This window comes from Globicephala melas, chromosome 6 (genome assembly GCF_963455315.2).
Source record: "Globicephala melas chromosome 6, mGloMel1.2, whole genome shotgun sequence".
Lineage (NCBI taxonomy): Eukaryota > Metazoa > Chordata > Mammalia > Artiodactyla > Delphinidae > Globicephala > Globicephala melas.
In genome coordinates this window covers 57,113,021-57,125,025 of record NC_083319.1, presented here as the reverse complement: position 1 = coordinate 57,125,025, position 12,005 = coordinate 57,113,021, and the positions used below count along the sequence as shown (strand labels likewise).

The following is a 12,005-nucleotide window of genomic DNA, read 5'->3' as shown; positions in this document are numbered from 1 at the left end:
GCTTAAAAACTAATAGAGTAACTAAATACAGAAAATATAAATACATTCCAGAGAGAAAGAAATACTTTGGAATCCAGCGTACTCATTCTCACTCATAAACAGTGGTGCTCTCTCCCAAAGACACAAGACTATAATCAGTCTTATCCCAGACAGAATATTCTCCTCTAACCAATCTTTAGGTCAGGACAATCCTTGTCCCGGGTGGAGGGGGGCGGGATCACCTTTCTTAATAAGAAAGCAGAGACTTCATGTCAACTCCTCTAATACTAAAACCTCAAATTAATGTCCTAGGCATTGTCATGAATTTCTCCAAACCTACAGGAAAGTTTTGCCACTAACTTTTCAGATTTTTTTTGTTTTTTTTTTTTTTTGATTTTTTTTTTTTTGGCTGCACCACACGTCTTGCAGGATCTTAGTTCTCTGACCGGGGATCCAACCCATGCCCCCTAGAGTGGAAGCACGGAGTCCTAAACACTGGACTGCTGAGGAATTCCCTAACTTTTCATATTTCTTAAGGGAAGTATAGTATATAGTTGCCTATATACTAGATTTCACCAAGATGTTGAATCTACCAATTTCACATAATTTTATCCACAACAAAACAGAGGATCAGAAAGATCATGGGGATAACTATGCAGCTAAAAAACTACCCAGGAGCCTACACATTGTTTAAAGTATGTCTCTGAGTCTCTCAAAGCCAAGTCCCAAAAGTACTAAAGGATGACACTCCAACAGACGCTACAGTGGGTGCTGAAGAACTATGACAGACTCACAGGTTCTAAAGTTTGTGCTCACAGCTGGTCCTCGACAAACACCTTGTAAGGAATTATTTCTTTACCCCATTCTGTCACCAAAGCCTCTCTAGGTCCTAGACCACCTATTAAAAATGTTTACATTTTATTTATTCCATTAAGAGAGCAGAATGCTTAGAATTTCTCAAACAAAATGTGTAAGTAAAACACTGTTAAAAATAAGTTACACAGCTTCTCACTAACTTTTTTCAGATCCTAAAACTCCACAGCAAACCAGAAAATACCTGGATTTCTCTTCTATGTCCTAAGAGCTTTGCCCTTGCTCCTAAAGCTTTCCTGCTGATTAAATGTCATTTTTGATCATTATGAACTTTTGCTATATTTGAATTTGCTGGAGAAAGCTTACAACTTCACTTTGCCAAATGACAAAACCTCAAGGGCAACTAATGGCAAGATGGGGATAGAAATTATACACTGTACTCAACACCTGATCAGCAGGAGAACTTGAAAAGAGGCCATTATCTTTAAACTGGAGGCAAGAAATCTACCGGGCTAACACAAGCACCTGAAGAGCATCCCATCCTGTCCCAGCAGAATACCAGCAGAAACATTATATTCCCTGGCTTGTCAAGTAGATACTTCATAAGCTTCTGTCTCTGAATTATTCTGCATGTATGTGTACTTTACAAAATACAACTGATATTGAAACTCTCTTAAGACTAAAACCCACAAAAACAAGTTCAAACGTGAAACTGGCTGACCACAAAGGACTCCAGGGTGATTGACAGACTAATAATTACAAATGTGTAATTATTTGATGCATTACATATGATGCATTCTACAGAGCAATAAATCTTAAAATCGTTGCTCAGAAAGATGAGGAAAGAGGCTCACAAACACAGGAAATTCCAAGTTAAGAACACATATTCACATTAACTTATTCTTTTCCCCACATCCATCATACAAAGAGCAATAAAAGGCCTCCTGATTCATCCCTCCTCTCCCTCTAGCCACCACATACTAAATGGAACTTGTCATTTATTCAGAGGGGACTAGACCAGAAAATCATTAGGATTACTTGATACTCTACATCCAGGAAGTCAATTTTCACTCCTAACTGCTGCCCGCATACTTTCCAGCAAATCTCAGAGAAGTAAAGATGCCAAACAAATTCTTTTTTTTTTTAATTTATTTATTTTATTTATTATTTATTTTTGGCTGCATTGGGTCTTCATTGCTGCACACGGGCTTTCTCTAGTTGCGGTGAGCAGGGGCTACTCTTCCTTGCAGTGCATGGGCTTCAGTAGTTGTGGCTCGCAGGCTCCAGAGCACAGGCTCAGTAGTTGTGGCTCATGGGCTCTAGAACGCAGGCTCAGTAGTTGTGGCACACGGGCTTAGTTGCTCCGTGGCCTGGGGGATCTTCCCGGACCAGGGCTCGAACCCGTGTCCCCTGCACTGGCAGGCGGATTCTTAACCACTGCGCCACCAGGGAAGTCCCAAACAAATTCTTTGAGACTAAATACCTATCAATTCATGGCCCACAAAAGGGGTCTACAGGCAATTTTAGATATACAAGTCACCATCAGCTTTATGGTTTTGAGCAAAACCCTAGGCAGAGTGGAAGACTCTGTAATAATTAATTGTTACAGTCAAAAAAAACTTTCTTACAGCTCATATAAATCTGAATCCACCAGATAAAGGGAAAAAATTCATCTTCAATGGGTTCATATTGCCCAAATTTCAAAACTCCAAAGCAAATGAATATTAAACATGTAACTTACCAAGACTTGGGCTCTCCAAAGTGGAGATAATTAATGCTGTAGAGGTCCATATCCTCGGTGTGCCACGCAAATGTGGTTTTCCACATGCCAAAATAGAGATAAGGAGTATTTACACCCTCAATAGAAATACCGCACTCTTCCTCAACCACATCCAAGACTGTGTTTAGGTGAGCTATGTTCCATTCATCCACACCCTAGAATCAGAGGAGAGAGGAAAATAAAAGCAAACATTAATAAACTCATAAAGATAACATTTACTGCTCAAAACATCATCTGCCAAAAGTATTACACTGTGTATTTTAATTCACTTAGAAATAAAAAATAAAGCAACAATTATCCAAGGCACGCACGTGCACACACACACACACACACACACACACACACATTTATACAGATCCATGATTAATCATCCAAGATTACTACCAACGTAATGTGGCTCTATATAAACATTAGTATAAAATTGTACCAAACGACAGAGAATTAAGGCCCCACTCCCCATTTGCTGTTAGTAAGAAAAATCATTGATTCAAAGCATGTGATCTGGAGCATGCTTTCCATCATTGGCACACCATTTAGTTTTGGGGGTTTCCTGGTTTTTAGCTTGCTTGTTTATTTGTACATTACTTAAGAAGTCATATTAACATCAGACATCATCTCAAGATACCACTAACAAAATATATCTTCTGTCATCCCTCTCTCATCCCCACCCATTTCAGTTTTGGCATGTGATACATCATTTCCTGAAAATTCAACTCTAATTATTGGGAAAATTCTTAGCACTATTCTAAGCCACAGATCATTATGCTTTTACTGCTTCTTCAACTAAATATTAGCCTCTTATGTTGATGGGAAATTTTAAACAAAGAATAACTGCTAAAAATACTTATCCAAACTCTGGCAAAATTTCTGGAATAGTGTAGTTTTATAACAGTAACCCAACATGACTGGTGATAGAAAGAGACAGAAAAGTTTGAGTCACTGATGTAAAAGTTAAAGTGGCAGGAAAAGATTCCAGTTTTATTAAAACTTACCAATCTCTTATTAATTCAGTGTAATTCACAGCTGCTTACCATTTTTACCAACTATGTATTTTTCCCATATACTTTTCTAATAATCAAATTCTAAATATCAGAGATTAGGTCCATTTTTATGCAATCATGAGTAAATGGCAATGTCTTTAAAACTAGTTCAACCTCTTCATGGTGCTATTAAAGAGGGACATTAAATTTATTTATGTATACCCAAAAGGCCTTCTCCAATAACTATGCCAACAGCCTCCCAGACAACCATGTCTAATAGTTCCCTTATGCACTAAAAACTTTCAGGGCTGTTCTGTTTTCATTCTGGTCTTTAGATGACAATATAATCAGTGTCGTGATCTTACTTCCTTGAGCTTTTGGGTCAGGAAAATTGTTGATGGGGCAGTTAATGAAGTTCTGCCTCAGGTAATATAATTGAAAGTGCCGGGGAAATAATTTAATTCCCAAATTCCCCAAGGTAGCCACTCTATCTACAACTTAAACCCCACAGTAGGAAGTTTGCTACTTGGAAATTGTTCAAAGTAAGTATCCTTTTAGAGAAGATCCTAGGTTCCAACTTACAAGACCTCATAAAAGTTCAATCAAATCATGTAAAATATTTTATCTCACTCTATTTATAGTGATACAATCTCTTAACTCTAGTCCAATCAGACTTCAGTCCAATCACTCTAATAATACAGTCCTATTTAAAAGTCATTTCTGAGGCAATGAATATGAAGTAATAAATGAGTACCATATTATAGGAATCATTTTTAAACTGAATGAGCTTGCAAATTTAGGAACAAACCATCCCTCTGAAATTCCTGCATTTGGAGAAGTCTTATCTTTGTTTCTGACTGATACTATCTTTCAGAAATAACTGAGGCTGAATCCCTTGACATGCCTAGACCTGTGGGTCTAAAGGGATGAGGGAAGAGAAGAATGAGTGATGGCAAAAAGACCCAGATTATGGCTCCGGCTCTGCCACTGCCCAGGGCAAAAATCACCAAGATTTTCTGAGCTTCTAGTCTTTCTTCGTGAAAGCCTGAGGGCTACAGTACCCTCCCAGAGCTGTTCAGAGTACTGAATAGGCTGAAGGACATAAAACCTTTGGAAAAATAAAATTTACTATGGCTTAGAACTGATTAAATAAACGTCTCCACTATTCTCTAGTAAATCTTACTGGAAAGCCTCTACCAAAACAAAAGCCAAAGACATGGTAAGTGATAATAAAGTCCTATGAAACTTACTATTGAAATTCTCCTCATTAATGGGCAAATCATATGTCTGCAGCAGTTTCTTTTGGGCAAGGCCAAGATTGCCATGATGTTTAAGCTTAATTTCTTTTGCTAAAATAAAAAGTCATATAATTTTAATAAAAGAGGTTATTAAAATATTAAGAATAACTGGTATAACAGAGGCTGAGAATAAATCTTACTATTTCCAAATTCCTTCTCCAGTTTCTGCTCTCTACTATTGATTGAACTGGCTAGCTGCCTCCAAGGACAGGTTCTACTCAAACTCTGAAGAGCACCAGGTCTCCTTCAGAGATTCAGACAAGGAGTACACCTCATTTGTCATTTAGGAGAAGTGTGACACCACAGTCTACCTCACTACTCTACACATACATATATACTACATCTATTCAAGACAATTCTGTAACACAGGTAACATTATACCCAAATGAACAAATGGGAAAAAAACCAGTGCTCCTAGAAGAGTGGGAGGCAAAGATAAACCTAAATCTACCTCACTCTAGGCTTTCACTTATAAACTCTACGCTTCCAGTTCTGACCATGTTAAATACAGCATATCATCCTTTTCTCTCAGCATCAATTATCAACAAAGATCCAAGGAACTAAAATTTAGGACAGGCAAACATATAAAACTGCTACCTTCTTCCCACCCAGGCATACAGCCGCCCTACACAAACACTGGCAAAGCCTATAAGAAAAGCTGCTTCACTTGGGAGTTGGTGATAGAATTTAGTGTAAAAGTAGCCTCCAGAAAGACCCCAGCTACAAACAAGCCCCAAAATGACAGGTCGAAATGTGCCAAACCATTCAAAGCTTAAAGCTGTCAAGTCTCTGCAGAAAAGTCTGCACACCAGCCCAAGTTCATAGACAAATGCCTCTTCCCAGATCCCATCCCTTCATATAAACCTCTTCTACACAATGTCCAGCAGTTGCTTATCTGCAATATCTGGAACTCACCTGACCTCCACTGGGCAGACGTTTCCTCCCTGGTCCCACCCCTCCCTTCATCCCAATAACCCAGTGCATTCTAAGCCTGCCCTGCCCTGTTTGTCTATTTACCCTGTATCTGCCTGGTTTTCTGAAATAATTCACCATTGGACCATAATTTGTACACATATGTGTAAAAGAGAAGTTTATCAAGGATCTTTCCTTTCAATCTCTGTATCATCAGCCTATCAAGAATCAGATGGCAATTTGAAAGAACTCCTAAATTTTCATTACCATAGGCACTCAGGAGCTGCTTGAAGACCAGGCTTTGGACTTCGGACTTCACAGAGGAAGTAAGCACCCCCAAACTGGCACCAGCATGAACGACGCATCTATAAACCTATGCAGAAAGACTGTGCCAAGTTTGAGCTCACGCCCTTGAGCTCTGGGCCTGGGGCCCTGAACACAGGCCACATCCAGGCCAGGAGCACCTTCTTCCCGGGACTATGAGCATCCGGGATTCCCTCTTGAGTGAAGGCACTCAGTCACTGCGACACTGAAGGAGGACAGGGCAGCAACATGCCACATTAGAAAACTTACCAGGAAGGAGTCGTTCCCACCTGATACAGAGAAATAACGCAAAAATCATAGCAAACCAATTCTTCCCAAAATAACCTTCTGAGGAACACTACTTCTACAAGAGGCTGTGGTCAAAAAACTCTGGCATCCTTTTCTCCTCCTCTTACAAAGTTACAGTGCCAACAGGCACTCCGAAGGTTCTGAGAGGCCATGCTATAAGGAAGCCTGTTTCACTCTGCTTAACTCCACTTTTCCCAGATGTGATTTGACCACGGGACCTTGTTTACCTAAGACATTAGTATCTTTCCTCAACAATGTCAATATCCAGCCCACATGTGTCTCCTCCCCTGCCCACCGGCCCTGCCCCGACTCCTGCCATCATCCTCAGCACCTTCAACGTTATCCCCGTGGGGCTCTTTCCAAACAATGCTGAGCCTCCATCTCTCTACAGCTTCACTGCCGCACGCCCAGCTCTAAGCTGGACTCAAAGTGACCAGCAATAATTTCTGAAATCTATAAATTTATGGGGAAAAACATCATTTCATTAGAAAATCCAATTATTAAAAAAAGAAGATCCACCTCCTAGGTACTGTAAAATGCTGAGAAAATACTAAAAGAAATTATTAAAGATTCTAACTAAAGTTTTCAGGTACTTTTATTTAGTATTTTTTAAAAGATTATGCTTTCCTCATTTGGCTCTAACCATCACTTTCTATGACCCTTAATGCAGTCCAGCCAACACCTACTGTGTACTGTGATCCAAACAAAAGACCATCCACCCAATTTCCACTTACTTTAAAGCTAGGCTAATGTAAATTACTGCCACCAATTCATATGCCTGTAACAAGCCCTTGAAGTTTCAAAGGTAATGCAAATGAAGAAAGAAAAATAAAACTTGGTTAGTTTTAAAGACTTCAAAATTCAATCCATTTTGCACAGTAATGTGTGAAAATTGCACCTTTCAATAACTAAAACGAAAGCTCTGGTCACATTTTAAAATAGAGGATTTCGTTAGGATCTTTACACAGTAAGAATAAAATTAGACCCATGTGAAATTCAATTTGCTTTAAAGTTAATTACAATGTGTGATGTGATAGCTCCTTTTGTTTCTTCCTTTCCATGAAAATATCACATTCTCTAAACTTTCTACTTTTAAAACAAACCTCTTTTCCTTTTTGCATTTTTACACACCAAAATACCTACAATTTTACAGCAGTGCTTCTTTTCTTTCTGAAAGTCTAGACAATAACCAATGTAGAGCAAATTCTGAAGTAACAAAAAAAATCTGCAACAGAAAGTACCATATAAAAAGACTGTTCACCTTAAAAAGGTAAATATGAGTACGACAAGAAGGAGGGCAGAGAAGAAAAGGGGGGAAATGCCCAGTCAGATAAAAGATTGCAGAGAGCTTGGGACTCCTGCCTTGATTCTGGACCACTGAGGCTTTGAGGTTAATGGTATCCCTAGTTCCAGGCAAAAGCAACTCCAATCCTCTTGGGAGAAAAGCATCCTTCACTTAAACCTGTAAATTCTCCACAAATTAAGATCAAGCCAAAGAATACAACCAAAGATCACTACGCATACAGGGAGTCAAGACCTCACTGCAGAAAGCTAGCAAAAACAACTGACCCTGCACCACCCCAAGGACTGTTGATACCAGAATTTTCAGACACTAAAGAATGTGAAATGTTTAAAGAAATAAAAAATGGAATCACATCGACAAGAAAGTAAAATAAACTATTTGGAATGACCAGTCAGATTTGGGGGGAGAGGTGGACTTCTAGATATGAAAGATATCGGGCTTCCCTGGTGGCACAGTGGTTGAGAGTCCACCTGCCAATGCAGGGGACATGGGTTCGTGCCCCGGTCCGGGAAGATCCCAGATGCCGCGGAGCGGCTGGGCCCGTGAGCCATGGCCGCTGAGCCTGCGCGTCCGGAGCCTGTGCTCCGCAACGGGAGACGCCACAACAGTGAGAGGCCCGCGTACCGCAAAAAAAAAAAAAAAAAAGATATCATTATTAAACTAAAACTCATTGAAAGGATTAAACAAGAGAAGTATAAAATTTAAGACATCAACACACAGTGCAGTACAGAAAGATGAAAAGTAATATCTGAAAGGTAAAGTTAAGCATACGTAGGACAGAATGTCTAAGGTTCATGTATTCAGAGTCCCAGGAGAGAGAAAAATACTAAATTATTGATAAATAAAGTCACTAAAAGAGAAGACTGATGAAACCAATTACATTAAAATTAAAATCTGTTCATTAAAAGACACTGTAAATAAGTCCATCTCTAAAAATTTTGATGTCAACTTTAGTTAACCTTAAATACACTGAGTTGAAGCTACAAAACAGACTTCTCAGACCTTTAGTGATGCTACAGCTTTTGTTTTACAGTTACCAAAACATCAAAATGCCAATTACATTTATTGATTAAAAACTGCTTATAAAGCCTTCATTATTACTCCTACTCTTGAAGACAATAATATTCTATGTGGACAAATATTTGGGCTCATTCTGGCATTCCAATATTCTTAGTCTTTCTAATTTAACTCTTTTCACAGCTATGTTCTGTGTAAAAATAATAATTTCTGTCCATCTTCCTTTTAAAACTAAAACTGTTTTTGTTTGATGTAATATAAAATATGGAATTGATTTTGCAGGGTCACAGACGATTCATGCTTTTGCTATATACCTTTGCACATTATTTTCTTATCAAACTAGTTACCAAGTATTTTTACATGCTTGTAAACAAATATATTTTTACAACATACCTGTATATATGTAAAGTCAAGTATTTAATTCTCGCTGTTCACTTTTAAAACTGACAAAGAAAAAAAGTGAACACTACAGAAACCATGGTAGAACTTTACTTGTTCTGGTCTTGGTTGTCCCATCTTTGGCAAGTCACATGCCTACTCAAGAAACATTCCCAACAGAGTACGATAGGATGAAAATCTAAAATCGCTTTCAACATTCCCTGCTAGATATTGACTATTATATCGAGTATTAGGTGTATAGCATTTAATTGACAATTATATAACTGTAGATGGCTTCTGATTTTGTTTTTAACTCCATGGACTGTGTTTAAATAATTCAAAATTATATTCCTGATTCTGAGATGCTAGGTGGTATTGCACAGTTGTCACTTTACAGAATGTGTACAACAGTCCCATGAAGCTGATGAGGTGTACCCGTGCATAGCTTCAGGTGCTAGAATTAAAACTGACCTGTTATCACACACACACAAAGACACTGAAAATAGAAGAAATAAAAAAGTTTTGGAAAGAACAAGCCACTATTGAAGCAAATAATTCAACAAATGTAATTCAACAACATGACGTAGTTTGGGTATCCAGAAAACATAAAAAATTCCAAATAATAAGGAAAAGTCAAACAATCTAATAGAAAAATAGGCAGAGGAAAAAAGAGAAATCACAAATGGCCAACAAAGATATGAAAAGCTGGGGCTTCCCTGGTGGCACAGTGGTTAAGAATCTCCCTGCCAATGCAAGGGACACGGGTTCGAGCCCTGGCCTGGGAAGATCCCACATGCCGCAGAGCAACTAAGCCCATGTGCCACAACTACTGAGCCTGAGCTCTAGAGCCCGCAAGCCACAACTACTGAGCCCATGTGCCACAACTACTGAAGCCTGTGCACCTAGAGCCCATGCTCTGCAACAAGAGAAGTCACGACAATGAGAAGCCCGCACGCTGCAATGAAGAGTAGCCCTGGCTCACCACAACTAGAGAAAACCCGCACACAGCATCGGAGACCCAACACAGCCAAAAATAAAATAATAAAATAAAATAAATTTAAAAATTAAAAAAAAAAGATAAGAAAAGCTATTCTACGTCATTTGTAGTCAGAGAAATTCACACACTAGATATTTTAAAGCCACAAGACTGACAATAAGTAATAAGATGAACGACATTAAGTGCTGAAGAGGATATATGTCAGCAATAAGGAAACTTTTGGAGGTAAGAGAAGTGTTCTAAGACTGGTTGGTGGTGATGGTTACACAAATATCATTGAATTATACGTTAACATCAGTGAATTTTGTGGTATGTAAATTATACCTCAGTAAACGTGTCTTAAAAATGATTATATAGTGCTGGGGGAGGGTAAATTGGTACAAAGTCTTTGAGAAACAAGGTAACAGTATCTGACAAAGTTGAACACACAGGGAGGCAGCACTTCCATTCTTACATAAGTACTTCAGAGAACTTGTATACAGTGCACCAAAAATCATATACAGGAATGTGTTCATAGCAGCAATATTCATTTTAAAGAGAAAATATCCCCTGACAGGATAATAAAAAATAAAATGTATATGCACATAATGGAATGTTATACAGCAATGGAAATGACTGAACAATAGCTCACACAATAATATGGATAAACTCAGAAAACCTAGTGTTTTGTATAGTCTCGGAAGACTACATAAAGTGATACTACTTTTAATAAGGTCAAAAATAAGCCAAACTAAATATATTGTTTAAAAATATGTGTCTGTGGGCTTCCCTGGTGGCGCAGTGGTTAAGAATCTGCCTGCTGATGCAGGGAACAAGGGTTCAAGCCCTGGTCAGGGAAGATCCCCCATGCCGCGGAGCAACTAAGCCCGTGTGCCACAACTACTGAGCCTGCACTCTAGAGCCCGCAAGCCACAACTATAGAGCCCACCGTGACACAACTACTGGAGCCCGCGCACCTAGAGCTCGTGCTCTGAAACAAGAGAAGCCACTGCAGTGAGAAGCCCATGCACCGCAACGAAGAGTAGCCCCCACTCGCCACAACTAGAGAAAGCACGCACGCAGCAACAAAGACCCAATGCAGCCAAACACAAATAAATTAATTAAATAAATTAATTTTTTTTTAAATGTGTTTGTGCAGAAACAGACTCACAGACATAGAAAACAAACTTATGGTTACCAAAGGGGAAGGAGGAGGGAGATAAATTGAGAATTAGGGATTAAGAGATACACACTACTACATATAAAGTGGATAACCAACAAGGCTCTACTGTATAGCACAGGGAACTATATTCAATATCTTGTAATAACCTACAATGGAAAAGAATCCGAAAAAGAATCAACCATACTTCAACAACAACAACAAAATTTGTTTGAGAAAACTTTTCTTTTTAAGGCAAGAAATCAAACACAAAGTTCAGGCCATCCCTGGGTGATGGGGTGGGGTAGCAGGGAAGGACTGCAGAAAGAGCATCCCATGAGCAGTATTGTTTTTTTTGTTTTTTTCTTTGGGGGGCCCTGCCACATGGCATGCGGGATCTTAGTTCCCTGATCAGGGATTTAACCCATGCCCCCTGCAGTGGAAGCATGGAGACCTAAGCACTAGACCGCCAGGGAATTCCCCATGAGCAGTATTGTTGACACTCTAGCTGTGGGACTGCATGGTGGGTCTGGGGTAGTCAGTGTATCATTGTGCTTTAAAGCATAAGTTGCACATAAAAAATCAGATTATTACATTCCAAAAATATGATAAAGCAAAAGTCATGAAAAAGAGAACATCTCTTGAGTCACATCTCACGGCACCATTTCTGCCCTGGCACCTTGTCTCACTGACACGAAGAGAGCGGTGTATTTCATGAAAATAGCAGGCGCATTTTCTTTAGTAACCCCTAAACAAACATCCTTCATGGCTCTGACGTGACAGACTTTGACAAACGGC

The 12,005-nt window shown here is 39.1% G+C and overlaps 1 protein-coding gene across 6 annotated transcripts in view; it reads right to left on the bottom strand.

Annotated features, from left to right (window-relative positions):
* The window catches only part of KDM4C (lysine demethylase 4C), a 409,962-nt gene that overhangs the window by 324,923 nt on the left and 73,034 nt on the right, over positions 1-12,005 (bottom strand). For 5 of the 6 annotated variants that reach the window (XR_009564329.1, XM_030877155.3, XM_030877156.3 and 2 more), the window contains one exon: positions 2,534-2,727. Coding sequence is in view for 4 of the 6 variants with exons in the window: in XM_030877155.3 (XP_030733015.1) it covers positions 2,534-2,727 (194 nt within the window). In the remaining 2 variants the exon portion in view is untranslated. Of the gene's footprint in view, positions 1-2,533; positions 2,728-12,005 lie in introns of those variants that run through there. The other variant, XM_060300915.2, reaches the window with a different exon arrangement.